This window comes from Marmota monax, unplaced genomic scaffold (assembly GCF_021218885.2).
Source record: "Marmota monax isolate L192 unplaced genomic scaffold, Marmota_monax_Labrador192_F-V1.1 WCK01_AAM20220418_F8-fsc00095, whole genome shotgun sequence".
Lineage (NCBI taxonomy): Eukaryota > Metazoa > Chordata > Mammalia > Rodentia > Sciuridae > Marmota > Marmota monax.
In genome coordinates this window covers 2,929,744-2,948,215 of record NW_026695244.1, presented here as the reverse complement: position 1 = coordinate 2,948,215, position 18,472 = coordinate 2,929,744, and the positions used below count along the sequence as shown (strand labels likewise).

Genomic DNA, 18,472 nt, shown 5'->3' with positions numbered 1-18,472 from the left:
GAGAGGAGGGTTATAGTGCCTAGGATTCCCCTGCATGGTGAGTCAAGCTCCAGTTAGAAGCATGGAGTCTTTGGTATTTCCCAGGACCCTCTTCCCAGAGATGAAGGTGGTGATAAAATTCCATGAGAGAATTAATCCTCTGATTTGAGGACAGTACACTGATCTGAATATTACCAGTGAAGGATCTACCCTCACAAACAAAATTAGGTTTAGAAAAAGCTTTCATGTCATGCCCAGCCTCAGATTTGCTTTCTCCCCTCTCAGTTAAACATCAGGTCACAGTCTTTCTTGCCCAATTCTTCTGTCACAGGAGAAACTTCTTTGAGCCAATGAGTATTCTATTATTACAAGATCAAAACTGAGTGAAGAAGGAAATGCTTAACACAATGAATAGCAAATGTAAGAAATTCAGGTGACAGTAGAGGAGATATTAAGCTTACATAAAGTAGGCCATTACCCAATGGATCTGAAAGGTACCTGGAAGGTCCTTTGTCCAAAATCCTCTCTCTCTTTTGATCTACCATCAAATATAGAAAGAAGTAATCTCTCTGAAGACATCTGGAGTAGTAGAAATGGTACCAGACTATCCCATGGGGCTCCTTAATCTGTGTGTTTCCTTCTGGTTCCCAACCAAAGGCCAAAAGAACAAGAAGCATAATCTTATACATAGTACAGACTCATTCTAAGCATTAACAATTACCCTGTTTTGAAAGATGTATTCATTTTCATTTAACAAACTTTTATGGGGTCATTTCATTTGTTTGTTCTGAGGGAGAAAAATAAAAAGAAAGATCAGGAGTGAACAAGGAAGGAGAGAGAAAGAGACAGAGGGACAGAGAGATTGAGACAGAGGCAGAGACAGAGAAAGTTGCCTAAAACAGCAATTCTCAAAATTGGGTACAAGAAGGTCAAGCTTTTGAAAATGTTAACTTTTGGATCCACCACCCAAAGATTCTGATTCAGTGCAGCTGGGGTTATTAAGTACAAATCCGTGAGCTACGTGATCCAGCGTATTTGATTACAGGTGGTCCCTGACCACACTGAGAGTCATGCAAGACAACAACAGGATGTGAAGGTCAAGAACAAGAAACCTAAAGTGAAAACCAAGTAGATTGTGGCTATGAATTGGTTAACCAAGAACCAGAAAGACCTCTGTGAGCCAGGTCCCGGTCTTACCAGTTGATAGCAACATATAATGACAGGGGTGTTTCACCCACATTTGCAAAATACTCCACTTGATGCCACAGTGGAAAGCTTCAATTACCATGAAGGCAGATCAAAATGGCTGCAAGGGGCACAATGACAATCCTGGAGTTGCCATGGTAACTGAAATAGGTGTGAGTGGGGCTGAGAAAACCCTGGGCAAGAAAAAGGAGGTGAAGAACCTGGGTTAAAGAGCATGCCATGTAACATTTATAGGACGACTAAGTCTGTGTTAACCCACATTATATCCTAAATCAGAGAAATCAAAAAGGAAAAGGAAGAAATCTTCCCCAAAATGGCTTGCAGGAAATTAACTGGTGCAAGGCTGACTTACGAAGCATTATTTGCCCTTTTGTTTCTTTCTATTTTTTTTTCACAGTACTTCTAACATTGGAGACACCACACCGTGAACTAATCAAAACCAAACTCATACAACATTCAAATACAAGGATGATAAAGACAACTCTTTAAAACAACCACCAAACACTTTTATTTAATTAAAAGTATTATACACGTTGTTGCATTTTCATGGAAAATATTGAGTTAAAAAACACCAACAATGTTAGTTTTCAGAAACTTTCATGCACCCCATTCTGCCAACTGCTGCTTTCTTCTGTCTGTGGCATTAACTCTGCATCTGTAAGGAATTGGGCCCCTGGAACTGGAGCTTCTTAGAAGGTCATGCCTATGGCTTTCCTGGAGTGAGCCACTGTCTTGACAACAGTGTCCTGTCAGGTTAACACACATACCCCAGTTTTGGCTTCCTTATAAATCACTGAAAGAAGCTGGTATAAAACCTCAAAGCGCATGTCAACACCAATTTAGTGCATCTGAGTACTGCCACAACCTCACCTAGTTTCTAAGCTAGTTAGCAAGTGACTGTCTTCTACCTGGTGTATTAGTGTCCTGAGATCCTCCACAAACTTCCCCCAGAACCCATAGTGGGAAGACACTGTCATATAGTGTTTATATTCAAACCATTACCAAATACACAAAAGCACATGTAACCTTCATGCACAATACTATTTTAAAAAATACATATTGGTACAATATAACCTTTGGAATCACTGGCTAAAACATAGTCAAGTGAATTTTTTTAAAAAAAAAAAAACTTCATGTAATTATATATTTGCTAAGAGAAATAACACAGAAAAAAAATTTAAAGATCATTTCAGCTACAAACATCTCACTCATAAATACAAGGTGTGTACAGTCTAGTCCTCTCCCTTTGCACTGTCATTCCCTTAGTTCACTGATCCCCACATCATAATGCTGTATCCTCACATCACTCCCAAGTGATTCTTTTGCTAAAATTGGGTCTGATGTGATAGAAACATCTTGGCTCCATTTTCTTGCTCCTTTGATTTAAAATGTAGTATGTTTAATGTGAGTTCTATATCCAGCTTTATGTTAAAGCAAGGCAAATTCCTCTCCAGAATACACCACAAATTTTTTTAAAATAGCTGGATAGTTAAAAAGGAAAAAAAAAGTTAAAATTGTCTCAGGTCTTAGAAGTTGAAATACAGTCTTTCTTTCTTCACAAAGGTCTCTCAATTGGAATAAAATAAGGTTGAAATTGCTTTTCACATTCTGGCTCTGTTGGGGGCATTTTCACATAGACCCCTGTTGTAAGAGGGCTTCTTTTCTTCAACTGTCAAACACAAAAAGAAGCAGTAATTATTATCAAAGAATATAGAAGCCACTTCTAGCCATAATATTTCTCAGCACCTATTGGGGTCCCTACCCCAATGAAAATGAATGTTCACTGTGAACAGAATTAGAAAGTCCAGGAAATTCTCTTGATTCAGCTATTAAATTTCATTTTAGATAAGTAATTCTGAAATTTTGACATAAAAGAACAGCCATTTTCCCTAGCTGGAAGACAGGGGGAAAAAAAAAAACAGGTTTTGAGAAAACTTCACAGAAAACACCAGAATGCCTACAATAATAGACAAGATCTTATCTGTGGAGGAACCAGGTTAATAAGATAATCAAGTTTACCTATGCTGTGGAAGAGCTCCATGTCTTATCTCCAGTCCTCGTATGCTTTTTATTACTTTTTCTCTGTCTGCACTAGTTCCCAGGTTTTTATCACCTTGGTCAAATGAGGTCCAGTCTGATAGTCTGTGTGGTACTTTGTAGCAAATGAGTCAGGAAGAGCCCATAACAACAGAACATCACTATTGAATAGTGTGTCTTCATGTGCGTATGTGTGTGGTGGAGGGGGACAGCAAGAAGAGGAGGAGAAGAAGGAGGAGGAGGAGAAGGGGAAGGGGAAGGCAGAGGAGGAGGAGGAGGAGGAGGAGGAGGAGGAGGGAAAGGGAAAGGGGAACCAGAAGGAGGAGGAGGAAAAAGAAGGAGAGAAAGTGGATTCGTGATGGGAAAGTCAGCTTTAGGCAAAGGTGACTGAAACAAACTGTTAGGAATCCTGGCAGGAGTCCTGATTCCATACCTCTCTCTCCTCCACCATCAACCACTGTAGTAAATAATAACGGGGACTTTCATTTTCTGAACTGGAGACCAAGACATCTATGTATGTTAGACTGGATAACAGAGGCAGCTACAGCTCAGACAAGGAGGGCATAAGTATGGCACCAGAATATGGTTTCCAGGCGAAATACGGGACATTTAGGAGGAGAATAGAAACCCATCCAGGTGATCCTCACTAGCAACATGTGGCCAGACATAATCTATAAGTATTTCAGGGTTATTAACTCAAGTACAAATGTCATGAAGGTAAAGAACAAAACAGCTGCCCCATATTGTTCAGTTACTCAAACTGAAACCCTGTTCAGAAGCACACAAACATTCAATGTCAAACACACTCATCTGCAATCTTAGTCATCCTGAAACCTCAAAGGCCAATGCTTAGTGCTAGTGTGTTCTTTACCACTGTCCTTCCTCTTCTTCATTTACTGCTTCATATATTTTTTTTAAAAAAAAATTGAACCTGGCACCAACATTTGGTCAGTAGATAACACTGAAGATGACCCCATTAATCATGGAGCCTGGTCAGTATCACACTCACCATTTTACTCAAAGAAACAGCTGTGACGAGGAAGCTGTAAAAAAACAACCCCGAACTAACTGCTGCAAGGATCCAAAGAAGAAAATCAGAATCTGGGCATGGTTCTGGTTCTGCAACAGAAAACAAAGCAGAGCCTCCCTGAGATAGTTTTAAACTTTCAGGCCTTACTTCCCCCAAGAGTTAAAAGAAGTTGGAGCTTCTAGATCTTGCAGTTTAGCCCTAAATTGTATTGGTAAGCCCACAGATATGACTACGTCCTCAGAGTGTTAGATCAAAGGCACAAGGCCAAACTTCATGATGGATATAACAGAGTGAGTACTATATCACTCTGTTAGCAGGAAAAAAGCACCTTCCCCAACTCATCTGCTTTTGTGTTCAGAATGATATTTAAGTCACCACCCATAATTGTATGGGAGAGAACTCTTAAGGAGAATTTTCATAGTCCTAAAATGAATCACCTTGAAATTAAGGAACAAACTATTTTTGTACAAAGACAGCAATGCAAAGTGTCAACTTGGTGAAGTGGCTTTGCTTACCAATGACATAAATCTGGGTTCCGTTGCCCAGGCCCATATAGTATGGTGGTGGGTACATGAGCTCCACCTTGCAGATGTAGAGCCCGGTGTCTGCAGTCCTCAGTCCTTGGATAGTGAGATTCACCTGGTTTCCACTGGAGGTGCCAGTGCAGCTGGAGTCATCTAGGAAGGTCAACTCATTCTCCACTGTGTACGTTGTGGCACAGACCTCAGTCACTTGGCTGGCTATCTGCCGCAGCACTGTCACCCGGACCTCGGTGGCTTTGTGAAAAGCTGCATACTCACACACAAAGCTGGCAACTCCCCGGCTGCTGGCCAGCACCACCGCAGGCTGGGCCACGTGCATCGCTAACATGGAAAGGCCAAAGGAAACTCAATGAACTCAGGTGCATCCCTGGCCTAATCCAAGCACCTGGCGAGGTTTATCTTTGATGAGCCCCCACTGGCTTCACCTCCCAGTCTGTAGCTCCCCCTTCAACAAGCCCACCTCCTTCCCTTACCCTTTCCCTCACCATCCATCCCCTCCATCATTCAGCTGTCTTCCAGCTATGCCCCTTAAAGATGGGTCCTCAATGGGATATAATTTCTTGAAGACAGGTAGTCATGGCAAGAAGGGCGCTAATGTGATAAGTTAGAGACCTGGCTCTATCATAAAATATGTCATTTTGGAAAGTCACTCCTCCCCTTCATTTTTTTCACATATAGTAAGATGGGGAGTAGACCACACAATATCAAAGTGCCTACATACTCCAGAATCCTAAGGTTATAATAGAACTACACAGCTCAGCGACTCTAATATGAGTAGTAGGGGAATTTCTGGAGGGTGAAGCACAGAATCTTGTCTAATCTCTCAAAGCACACCTCAAAACCTCCTGCTGCTTATCTAACTGACCCTGTACCTCTACTACCCAGGAGCAGCAGAACCTGGCCTCGCTGCACTGCCCAACCTCTTCCCTGGCTTTATTGCTGTACCATGGCGTGTGCTGTTAGATGAGGAAGCCACAGAGCCAAGGGCACCAGGTCGTTTCCTCTCTGGGTTGAGGCAAACCTGCTGTTAATTTCTGTGGGCTTCCCCTGCCACTATCACCACCTCTTCCACCCTCCCTCTCTCCTTCACTTGAAGGCTCTCCTACTCTTTTGTTCTTCTTCTACAAGATAAGGGAGGCCATTTCTCCATACAAAGAGGCTTCCAACATCTAAAAAACAGTGGCTTTATGTCTAATTAGCCTTTTTATAATTAATAAAGCCTCTCTCCAGTCAATATTGAAAGTGATACCCAAAATTTAAGTTAAGCAATGTCATTCACTCATCAGCTCAAACACTTTGATGCTTTACTAACATGGATTGCAAAAGCAAATAAAATAAAAAAACATTCAATGTCCTCCATTATGTAGTTCCAATCTTCCATTTGGGGTTGAAGTTTCTGAGATACCCTTTTCTGTCTATAAATCACCCTATAGTAGACAAACTAGTCCCTTCCCCCAAGCACCTATACAGGACAACATTTGTCCTCAGGAAAGACAACAATATGGCAGCAGCCATTACCATTGCTATTCCAGCATCCCTAGCTGATAAGACAAGAGTTGCCTTCCCAAACTTTATTTCTTCCTATCAGAGATGCCCTCTGAGCATCCTTTGCCCTACAGTAACTCCACTGCAGTGTTTAAGAAGTTCTGCCCCAAATTAACTTTTTTGTGAGCTAATCATATCTCCCCTCTTTTCTGCCTCCAGTGTCTGGGAGCAGTAGGTATATACTGCCCAATGAACTCTTGATTGTATCAACTCCAAGCCTAAACAGGACCAAATTTCCTGCCCTCCCCCAGGTGAGCTTGTCCTTATCATCACTAAATCTGGTCACATTTTTATTCAACATGTGAGGAGCCTATTTACAGGATGAGATAAATTTCCTAAAAAGGAAATTGAAATACTTCCAATGGCATTAATCTCAACATATTCAAAATATAAAAAATAAGAAAGTGTACATGACTATTTCTTTTCCAATAAAATTTAAATCATCAAATATCTTTTGAGTACCTCCTTCATACTAACCACACAGTTTTCTTAACTAAAAATATCTGGAGAGAGAGAGAGAGAGAGAGATAGATAAAGTTGAGATTCGATGGAAGTACTCATCAGTTCAAGCCATGGAACAAACTGGTTACCGATCTCTAAAGAGCTTTATTTTATCTGAAACTAAAGGTCTGCCTCTGAAATGCACATGTAGGTCAGGCAATTGATCATCTTACACCAAACAAGATTGATGACTTCCTTCCTTCCTTATTTCCTTCCTACGTTTCTCTCTTTTCCCTTTTCCCTTTTTTCTTCCTTGCTTCTTTCATTTTTAATTATTTTATTTTATAAAATTGGCAAAAAAAAACCTATAAATAATTGGCTAACTGGTTAATAAAATCAACAGGATCTGCTTTAGGACCTTGAATTGAATAATGAAGGCATTCTTCCCAAAATTTCCTTAAATTTTAAACAAGTTAGCTAATTAGCGTATAAAATTAATGAATTAGAAGACCTTAAAGCTTTGAATTGTATAGGAAAGAAACACTTCCTGTGATTTGCCTAAATCCATTTTTATAAGAGGGAAATCTTGAAATTCCCTGATACCAAGCTCACATGCATTTAGGACTTTGGATGTTTTTTTCCCTTTTAAATCATTGAATTTTAGAGTATTTTTTTTTCTAATGTTATTGAAGTGTCTGAAATGGACCGTGTCTCCCAAACAACTCACATGTGTTCATTCAGCCCCTGCTAAAAACCTGGTACTCTGCAATGAGCTATAGCTTTGCTTACTAGCTGCTTCCAGCTGTCCCCTGCTTGCCTCGGAACACAGAGCCACCCCGGCCGGGGGACAGGAGTTACCTTTTGTTTCTGCTATAAATCACTGCCCTGAACTGCTGAAAGAAATGAAACCCAGGTGGGAGAAACACCTCCTCCACCTTCATGCTCCAGAAATCTCCACTCACCTTTGGAGAAGATGGGGATGAAGAGAAGAGAAAGCAGGGCAGTGCAGGACCAGGCCCTGGGAGCTGGCTCCAAGCCAGCCTCAGGCCTCTGGAATCCAAGGCAAGCCATTGCTTTACAGGAGCTATGTCCAGGTCCTTAGGAAGCAGAGTGAGACCTTTCAGGATCCTGAAGCTTTGAAATATGTTTGAACCCACACAGATTCAAGGACTTTTTATAGACAGCTTTGATCCCAGGTGTGTATCACACATGTGCACACCCAGAAGGCGCCTGAATAGAAAGCCTTTTTGTTTTGGTTTTACGAGAAAGGAAGTCGTGGGTTTAATACTACGTCGAAAAGACAACCTCAAATACTCAAAGTAAAACTGAACAAAACAAGCCAATCCATGGATGGAAAAAAAATGTATTCAATTTGAAACTGAAGCTTCATGTTCACTTTAGGGATCTGGATAAGTTAAGACTTGGAGAATTTCCTGGAGAGCAGGGTCCCCCTAAATCCCAATTTTATCCATCTTACCAGCCCAGTCATTTCACTGACAATCCCAAACTGCTAAGCTGTGGGCCCTCTGAGCTAAGGACAGAATTTGTGTGTGGACATCATTAATAAGAACTCTGCTTTCAGTCTGTGAGGCACCATCTTTTTAAAGAATCCTTTGGCATACTCTACAAATAAGAATTTATTTCACCTAATCCCACTTAGCACTTTAGTGAAAGAAAATACCAAAATCACAAGAAATAAACCAAAAAAGAGGCAGGAAAAATTGTCTCTGGTTTTGCAGATTAGGAAATAATCCAGATATTCTTAAAAGCCTACTTGAAGACAAAATGGAATTGGAAAAGTCCAGAAAAAGTTAGCCAAAATGATCTAAGAAATTAAAAACTTCCATAGAGGATAGATTTTTTTTCTAATAAGAATTTTTAAGCATTAAAATACAAAAGCTAAGGACAGATACAACCTGAATTCTTAGACTTATAAAAGCTAGATGGGGGGGGAGGGGCGGGGGGGGCTGGGGTTGTGGCTCACTGGTAGAGCCCTTGCCTACCATGTATGAGACACTGGGTTCGATCCTCAACATCACATAAAGAAATAAAGATATTTAAAAAAAAAAAAAGCTTGATGGGACAAAGTTTCATCTAATAAATTATTAGATGGAAATCTAATTTAGGATGCTAAATTTTTAGAATATTTAACATTTACAATATTTAAGTATTTTATATTAACAAATTAAATATTTCAAATGCATTGTTTAGAATACTTAAAACATCAAGGACTCCCTCCTTCAATCCGGGGAGCATTCATACATTTCAATGATGAAGGAAACATCTACTGAGAACCTATAACATGTGAGGAATTGTGTGCACTTAGGATGGGCTGATGACAAGACAAAAACAATCTTGTTGTTTAAGGGACTTCTAGAAGACTGACTGTGAAAAGACCGTTACAACACGGAATATGGCATTTGCCAACTGCAGTTCTTCCGTGGCTTCCTGTTCTCCTCCCACCTCAGCACAGGAGGCTCCTGTAGAACAGGAACCTAATGCTTCCCTTTTCAGCCTATCTTCCAGCCTTACCTCGCATGCCCCCTTCCTCTGCTTCTCATTTCTCCAACATGCTTCTTTCAAGGATCATCACTTCTACTCCAGCTCCCTACTGCCTGTCTTCTCCCCTTATTTCCTTTTCCCCTCCTTCTCATTCTCCAGTACTTACTAAGCTGTCACCTCCTTCAGGAAGCTTCTCATGGCCTGCCTCTTCAAACTTCAGCCAAATGCCAACAAGCAATGGCAAGCCTAATGGTCACGGAATAAGGGCCAGACCCAAGGCGAGGCACCGGAGATTTAAAAGGGGAAAATATATATTCCTGCCCTCAGGAGGAGCCCACAGCAATGACAGCTAAACCTGTGATTGTAGTAGATTGGGAGAAATGCTAGATTTGAGGTACTGTACTGGACACAGAGGAGTGGAAGCTTTTGGTTTGGTTTGAGGACATCAGAAAGGGCTTCTTAAAGGAAGGAAAGTATTCTTCCTGAGCTAATTATTAAGGACAAGCCTGCCTATGTGCTAAGGTTGGAAAAGGACAGGAAGAGCTCATGACAGCCAGAGGACAAAACTAGTAGGTAGAAGCTGATGTCCTTAGCAGTCAGTGAGGGCCAGTTTGAAGCCCAAAGAGCAAATTGGCACAGTTGAGTTCTCATTTTTAGGAAATTCCTCCTTGCACAGAAAGGAAGCTTGAGCAGGTGGATTCAAGAAGGAACAAGCTGTAACTAGGGAATGTGGCCCAATGGATAAGTGCCCCTGAGTTCAGTCCCAGATACTCCCCCAAAAAAAAGATGTAACCAAGAAAACCAGGAAGGCAACTACTGGTACCCCAAGCACCCAAAGTTGGAACACTTTTTCTGTAAAGGGCCAGATATTATGACATAGACCATATAGTCTCTGTTGCCCCTTCTCAACTTTGCCACTTCAGGGCGAAAGCAGCCGTAGATCATACTTTCTAAAATGGGCATGGCTACATACTAATAAAACTTACAAAAATAGCTAAAGGCTGGATTTGACCTATGGGTTATAGTTTGTCAACCCCTGGCCTAAACTAAGGTAATGGCAGCTATGGAGATATTGTCCCTAAGGGACTGCTCTGTAAATCAGTGAGTGGAAGGATAAATTTAGGGTGACACAGATTTATGTCTTGGGAGGCATTATGGTGCTGTCAAGAACTGAGCAAATGTTTGCAAAATTTTGTCTCATAACACCCATATAAGAAAAGAGTCATTATTTTCCCTGTTTTATTTTTTTTAGTTTTAATTTTTATTGATTTTATTTTTTAAATACATGACAGTGGAATGCATTATAGTTCTTATTACATATATAGAGCACAATTTTTCATATCTCTATATATAAAGTATGTTCACACCAATTCATGTCTTCATACATGTTCTTTGGATAATGATGTCTATCACATTCCACCATCATTGCCAACCCCCTGCCCCCTCCCTTCTGACATTGACAGTTAAAATGACTCATTCAATCCTCTACAATAGTTGATGGAACCAAGATTTGAAGCCCATGGTTCTCTTAATCACTACCCTAAAGTAAAGGCTTAGATAATGCATGTCACATGTAGAAAAGGTCTCATATGATGTCTAGGCACTCAAATATAGAAGAATCCTTCCCTATTACAGAGTTGCTGAGAAGACAGAACTACTGGGATTTAGAACATGGAAAGCATGTGAAGTGAACCTGATGACTTCCATTTGGGCATGTTGAATGTATGGTATCTGTGGAGAGATCCAAAAGCAGCTGCCAATCGGAATCTGGAGCACCAAGAGACAATATCTGAAGATATTAGCTTAAGCAACCATAAAGTTACTGATGAAAATTTGGTAGTCCAAGTCATCAAATGAACACTCTGTACCCATTTGTTAGAAGAATAGATAAATGAATGAAAACAGTTTAACACAAGAAAAAATGAGTTTTGTAACAGGAACTTTTTAAAAAATCCTACTAAGTTCCCTAATTGTGCTTTTATGAAACAATTTCTGTCATATCAAGAAAATTCAATGGTTGTAAAGACCACTGGATGAAAGAATGTTGGTGGAAAAGATATACTCACGTATAGAACCCCCATAGATTATTTGCTAATTACAAATTAGAAAAGATAATTAACTTAATCAAGTGATCCACCTGAAGATCACCCATAATGAAACATTATGATATCATGTACCTCCAGATGCACTGCACTGAGGAAGACATACTGTCCCTATAGTATCATTGCCAATATTATTTAAACTGATAAAGAAGAAATAATCTGACACATCTGTGGTCTGCATTACTATAGGCCTGGAACTACATTTCCTCAAACCTGTTAAAATCATAAAATATTATAAGAGAAAAAGGCTGGAAAATGACTCTAAAGAGGAGTCAGGAAGAGTGATGATTCAAAGTGTGATCCTTGACTGTGCATATCTGTGAATCTTGTGAAAATCTGAGAATGAACTGTATGTGATAATAGCACTGATTTAATGTTAATCCTGAGTCTGGACATTGTATTACATAGAGAAATATCTTTATTTTTAGATGATACTTAAGTATTCAGGATTTAAGTAACTCACAAGTGATTCAGTAAAAAATGTGTGTGTGTGTATATGTGTGTGTGTGTTCGTGTTGGCAGCAAAAGAAAAAAAAGAATAAAAGAACAGAAAAAATGTTTACAAATGATAAATGTAGGTAAATAATATATGTGTATGTGTATGTTCATGGTACTATTCTTAAAAATTCTTTGTAAGTGTGAATTTTTTTCAAAATAAAGAGTTGGAAGTAAAAATTATAAAATCAGCTATTAATATGCTATAAATACCACAGGTAAGCAAACTGAAATGTAGGAAGAGCAAGTGACTTCCTTCGTGGTTATTCTTCATCTCCTTTCCTCAGACCCTTGCTTCTGGTTGACAGGTCCCTGTGAACCTCTTCAGGGTTCCCCAGTAGGTTAGTTTCTGGGAGGGCTTAGTGGATAGGAGGCACAGCCAAAGATCCAAAAGCCCAAGGATGGAGTCAGGGTATTTTTATTCTATTCCCCCTAATATTCAGGGCCTTGGATTCTGGTAGTAACAGTGCCTCTTCACAAGTACAGCTCCTATAAAGTGCTCACCCCCATACTCTTTCTATGATGCCAGTTCTCACTGAAGTCTGGTACCACTCTTTCCTCCCCTGGTCCTTCAATTCCAGCTGTATTATCAGCATTCACTGTTGATAGTGTCCAGGTGCATTACCATCCTCACCTTCCTTAATATCTCTCAAAGAAGTACTCTCATTGAGTCACTTATTTGAACCCCCTTTTTCCTGATGAAATTTTATTGATCCATTCTTATAATTGGCAAGTGACAAAAATTAGATTTAAGTCTTTGTCTGAAATTTCTATTGATCCATTCTTATAACTGGCAAGTGACAAAAATTAGATTTAAGTCTTTGTCTTCTCATTTCCATCCAGTACTTATTTTTCCCTGTTGTCTTATGAACAATGATAACATGTCACATGATCCAGGCTTGTATTTATTACAATAATTTGTATATAATTCTGTCTCCCCTACTCCAAATTCTATTTCCATGACACTTGCACCCACATCACACACATGGTATGTAACCAGGGCCTCCTTTGTACATAGCAGGTAATGGAGAATTTCTGTATTTCAATTTAATTCTCAAGTCTTTTTTTATTTGTTCTCATATCTCATTTCCAGCTCTCAAAAAAGTACTACTAATTAAGGAGACAATCAGAGGACTTACAAGCACTAAAGAGCCGAGCAGACTGGAGTCAGACAGACATTAAGTTCAAACCCTGGTCCTGCTGTTCCTAGATTTGTGATCATAGATGACATTTTTTAGTTTCTCTAATCCTCATTTTCCTCATCTGTAAGATCAGGCTACTTATGATAACTATCTTATGGGGTTATTACGATGATTCCGGGAGTCTATGCCAACAAATTAGTGAGTATTATGCTTAAAATATAGTACATGCTCAGTAAGTATTAGCTTATATATTAAAGACAATGTTATGGATCTCAACCTTCAGTAATTGTGTAAATCCCCTTTTTATTATCATCTCTAGTGAATGGATGACATATTAGACTAAAAATGGGTACTATTCTAACACATACTTATTGAATTTCTACCCCATCAGTGTCGCCATCAGTTTCTAGAGCCAAATAGCTTATTATTTCTTACCTGATTGAGTCTAAAAATCTCACAATTCAAGACATAATCTAAGAATCATGTATTGTGAGCTCTCACATTGTTAAGTTGTTGAATATTCAAATGTCCAAGGATACCATATTCTTGGATATTTTCACTTCAGGTAAGGAAGGGGAAAATCAATTTTTCACTTGCTTTTTACCTTTCAATTTTAACAAAAACCGTGGTGGTAGAGGAAATGAGCAAATAATTTGCTAAAATTAGGACTCGGGGATTCACTGTGATTTCATTTACTCATTATCTTCCTAATCCTAACAGCTCAAATAAACCCCAGATTGGTTTTATAGTACTCTTAGTGGTTACTGGATTTGAAAGATCTCTCAACATTTGCATAATTCACAGTGGTGTCTATGGTGAAGTGTCTTCAGAATTCCAGATGAGGTACAATTTGGGTAGGATAACTGAGTTGTCTTACTAAAGTGTAAAATTCCTCCATTTATAAAATTCAATCTGAATTTAATTCAATTTTTTGGATCTCTGAACCATTTTTTTTTCCTTCTAAAAATCCTCTTATTATCCTTTCCCCAATTTGTACACCCATAAAAAAACCAACCTTTTGTTGAAAGATTTGCACCTGGCAGTGACTGTGGTACATACTGCAAAACATCCTTTGCTTGATGGTTTCAGATGTAATGGGAAGAGTGAAGAGTCTAATATTTGCATAGCATGCAGTTTCAGGACATCCCATTACGTTGAGCCTATAATCATGCCTAATTAAGGTTATATACTCTGTGTTTTTGTGCTAATTAACTCATCACAGTACAGCCCCTTTCTAAATCGACTTCAAAGGAAAAAGAAAATCATCTACCAAAGTAAATGATTGCTGAAGAAGAATCTATCAATCATCTCACTTCGAAAGAGAGTTAAAGAGAAAGGAAATGATATGCAAAGTGACTGGAAAGAAATGTTAGCTTTGTTACCATTAAAAGGTAAAAATACAGGCTGGGCAAGAAGCAACTTAAATGAATAAATGTAGTAGATTAATTTTCAGTCCACTAGGAAACTATCATCTACGTCATAAAATCAAGTAAAAATGGTTGCTTCTGAGCTGTTGGCTTTTTGTTCATCCTTTAGTATAGAAATAGAGCCACTTCCTTCTGGCATTTCAATTTTCATGGTGCCCTGGCTGAGGATAAAGTGAAAAGGGTTGTCACAGAAGCAGGGTTTTCTTTGGCTGGTCTGGATGGTAGTATGATGCAGAGGCTGCTTCAGATGAAGATTAATCCTTGTCTGTCAAAGCTTTACCTATATAGAGATGAAAATGAATTTTTTGTTAACGAATACACCATAAGTCAACTGAGGTCACAAAGCAATTTGTAGGGGGAATCTAATTGCCCAACTCTTTACTTTATATAATTATATCCTTTCGAATGTCTTATTTTCAGTTATGGTTAATGGTCTGTTTGTGAATTTCTCATTTTAGCCATTATTATCTCTCAATCTCCCTAGCTTCTCACACCTAAGAATAAAATTCAAGTTGCATGGCATTTATTTCTTTAGCCCTGTTACAACATGGCCAGACCCAAATAACTTTAGGTAAGTGCCTTTATCAGAAGCTAAGAAGGATGTTTTCAAAGCAGGTTAACCTGTTTTCAAAATTAATTCCTGTTATTTCACAGATAGGGAAACTGATGTATCAAAGGTAGTTGACTTGCCCATGATCACACTATTAGATCTTACTCATTCATCATCAGAATGAAGACAGAAATGGAAGGATAAAAAGTCCTGTACTTGACTTACAATGCACCCCAGCTCACCTGACCTGTGTTGTACACTCACAGTATATACCTGATTTCCACTTAGAACCAGTTGGGATGACCCAGTGCTTTTCCATTTCACAAAAGAGGAAACTTCCCCAGTCATTAATATTTTCTTGCCTTAGTGCAAGGAGAGGAAATGTTGGAGTATGACCCAAAATATTCTTCAATTCTGACTAAACCACCCACCCATCTACATCCAATATTGCTTGCCATCTATAAAATAACAGCTTTACAAGTGCCAAACCCTTGGTGAACCCCATTTCTTGCACAGTTGTGGCTGGAATAATCTCAGCCTCACGCACCTATTCAGTTTCTTGGTTACACAATCACTGTTTTCATATTTTGAGCTGTATTATTTCAGGCCCTGAACCCCTTCACACCTCCAATTCATAGGAAACTGTTACATTCACACATTGCACAGACAAAAGGAGCATCTCTGTGGCTTTTTGTTGTGAATGATGGTAGCTGCAATGGTGGGAAAAGGTGTTGAATGATGAGGAACAGTGATCACCCAGCCTGTTGCAGGCACTGAATCCTAGAGCTAGAAGAAACTTTAGTGATTTCTTCTCTCTCATATTACAGACAAGGAAACAAAGGCCAGGGGTGTGAAGTGATCTACCCCAAATCACACACATAGGCTCTTGATGGCAGGACCAAGAGCAAAGACAACTCAAGCACCCCTGACTCTAGTTTAATTTTCTTCACGTTCTACCTTCACCATCATTCACCATCGTCCCAGGAATCCACTGAACTAACGAGGCTTCTGGTGCTAATTCCTACCAGTATGCAACTTGAAACCCAGCCTCACCAAACTTTCTGCTGGGACTTGGATACCCACAAATACAAATCAGCAAATCAGATTCTATTTAAGTAAAGTATGTGTGTATGTGTATGTGTGTGTAGTCTCCCAGCCACGATAATCACAACAGCCAAAATTGGAACTATCCTAAGCATCCCTCAACTGATGAATGGATAAACAAAATGTTGTCTATCCATACAAGGGAATATTGTTCAGCCATAAAAGACATGAGTGTGCGTGCTACAATGTGGATGAGCATTGTGCTAAGTGAAAGAAGCCAGACACAAGAGGGCACATACCATACACTTCCATTTATATGAAATAGTCAAGTCCATAGAGATAGAAGGAGAGACAATAACTGATTTCTGGGAGCTGAAGAGAGGGGAGAATGGGTAATGTCGGCTTGATAGGTATGGGATTTCTTTGGGCAGTGAGGAAGATGTTCTGGAACTAGCCAGTAATGAAAGTTGCATAATATTCTGAATATACTAAATGCCACTGAATTTTACACTTTAAAAGGGCTAAATGGTAAATTTTAATGTGTGCACTTTACTGAAAACAAATATATACACAGTCATGCTGCCAGACTCTTTAAAATAGTGAGATTTGGAAGGATACCATTGGTCTTACCACATGTAGAAGCCATGTTTCTCTCTCCTCTAAACGTAATCTGAACAAGACCTGTAACTGGTTCCACTCCTTTCCAAGTGGAAAAAGAATGAATTAGTTGGGTGCAGTGGTGCACACCTATAATCTCAGCAGCTGGGGAGACTGAAGCAGGAGGATCATGAGTTCAAAGCCAGCTTCAGCAAAAGTGAGGCACTAAGCAACTCAGCAAGACCCTGTCTCTAAATAAAATACAAAATAGAGATGGCAATGTGACTCAGTGGCCAAGTGCCCCTGAGTTCAATCCCAGATACCCGCCCCCCCCCCAAAAAAAAAGAATGAAATGGTAGACATGTCCTTTAAAAGGCTGAGGCAAGGGGAATTCTCATCATACACAATTCTGACCGCATATCACACTGAAACCATTACCAGCCAAATTCTGAGATATGGACCATTCAGCTCTGCAGGATTTTCTAGCAGTTTACTCAATTGTGGAGTAACTAAATGAGAGGGAGGGAGACCATTTAAGAAACTTTGGCTCAATAAGCTATATTATTCACGTGAGCTTGAGAAGAATCTCATTTAGAAGCAGGTGGTTATATTTAGAAGTATTGCTAAGGAGGCCCCATTTCATGGATTATGTTCTAAGAGGAAACTGACCAGTGCTTCACCCATGAGCAGGAAATAAATAATTGTATTCATATAGTCACATTCGAGCCAGCTGAAGGCAATGAGGGTAACACACTGTAACTAAAACCCAAAGTCTTTAGATATTGTTTGGCATGGGTTCAGAGCTCAGTTTCTGTACTCCCTTAATAGGGTCACATTGCTATAATGACATTGTTTATTTATGACTCCATTGCTTATGCTTTCGTTATTTCTCAACACTATCTAAATTCAGTCTGATCACATAAAATTCTTGCCACATATCCAGTTTGAACTTTGCAGTTCTGGCCACTTCTGTTCCATTGGTTAAAACATGCTGACAAGCAGAATATGCTAGAAGCATTTGTTTCCTGACTTCTCAAAATATAAGCAGGTAAAGAAGCTCCAGTCACCTGATCTCCTGCATTTCACCCTTTGGATTAGATAGATGATCATGAGCTTAGGGGAAAAAAGAAAAAAACAAACAAACAACAACAACAACAAAAAAAACCTTGTAAGGAATTAGCTCATGCTATAAAAAGATACTGAAGAAGTTATTATATTTAAAAATTAAATGTTTGATGCTGGAATTTATGATCCTGATTTATAGGATAAATTCCAGTAACCAAGTTTATGGTAATGTTGTTAAGTAAATGCAATTTTTTTCTTCTCATCACTTGGGACTATTGTTTTCATTTGAGAAAAATAAACCACCTCCAAATACTCTGACTCTCTCTCCTGATATCCAGACTTTCTTTTCATTAGCATCATAAAATGTCCTGCTACTGATTGTCATTTGTATAATCTAACTCCACTCGTTGACTTCAATAATGCCTACAGCAAAGAAAATCTGAAAAACATAAAACCCTTAAGATTTTTATTTTAAGAGAATGGGAGTAAAGTAGAAAATGAAAAGAGTAAGAAAAATGAGAAGCAAATGGAACAAAAGGAGAAAGACAAAACAGAAACTTTGAATAAAGGATAATCTACATATATTCAAATAAGTATCCGTTCTGACCCACATGACAGAATCAATGATAAGATAACATTAGTTGTGATTGTGGATGGAATTTCTATGAAATTCCAAAAGCCTCCTGATATCACAGCACCCCCCAAAATATGCTCTGCTAGATGTTTTTATACAAAGAATGTACAGGTGATGTCACTCCAGTACCACAC

The 18,472-nt window shown here is 39.0% G+C and overlaps 1 protein-coding gene across 2 annotated transcripts; it reads right to left on the bottom strand.

Annotated features, from left to right (window-relative positions):
* Positions 1 to 1,669: 1,669 nt before the first annotated feature.
* Positions 1,670 to 8,011, bottom strand: Ctla4 (cytotoxic T-lymphocyte associated protein 4). Of its 2 annotated transcripts, XM_046463138.2 has the most exons (4): positions 7,743 to 8,011; positions 4,768 to 5,115; positions 4,232 to 4,341; positions 1,670 to 2,854 (listed from the first exon to the last, which is right to left on the bottom strand). In XM_046463138.2, the coding sequence occupies exons 1-4, from the start codon at positions 7,849 to 7,851 to the stop codon at positions 2,741 to 2,743; spliced, it is 681 nt and encodes a 226-aa protein (XP_046319094.1). In that variant the 5' UTR covers positions 7,852 to 8,011; the 3' UTR covers positions 1,670 to 2,740. The 2 variants fall into 2 exon arrangements, with proteins under 2 accessions (XP_046319094.1, XP_046319095.1); XM_046463139.2 differs by lacking the exon at positions 4,232 to 4,341.
* Between the last annotated feature and the right edge of the window lie 10,461 nt (positions 8,012 to 18,472).

What these genes read in the sequence shown, in the direction of transcription:
- Ctla4 (XM_046463138.2), bottom strand. Translation starts at nt 7,851, where the DNA reads ATGGCTTGCCTTGGATTCCAGAGGCCTGAGGCTGGCTTGGAGCCAGCT. An exon ending in CATCCCCATCTTCTCCAAAG is followed by an intron (nt 5,116 to 7,742) that starts GTGAGTGGAGAT and finishes TTTCCATGTTAG; the next exon opens with CGATGCACGTGGCCCAGCCT. An exon ending in AACCCAGATTTATGTCATTG is followed by an intron (nt 4,342 to 4,767) that starts GTAAGCAAAGCC and finishes TTTCTGTTGCAG; the next exon opens with AACCAGAACCATGCCCAGAT.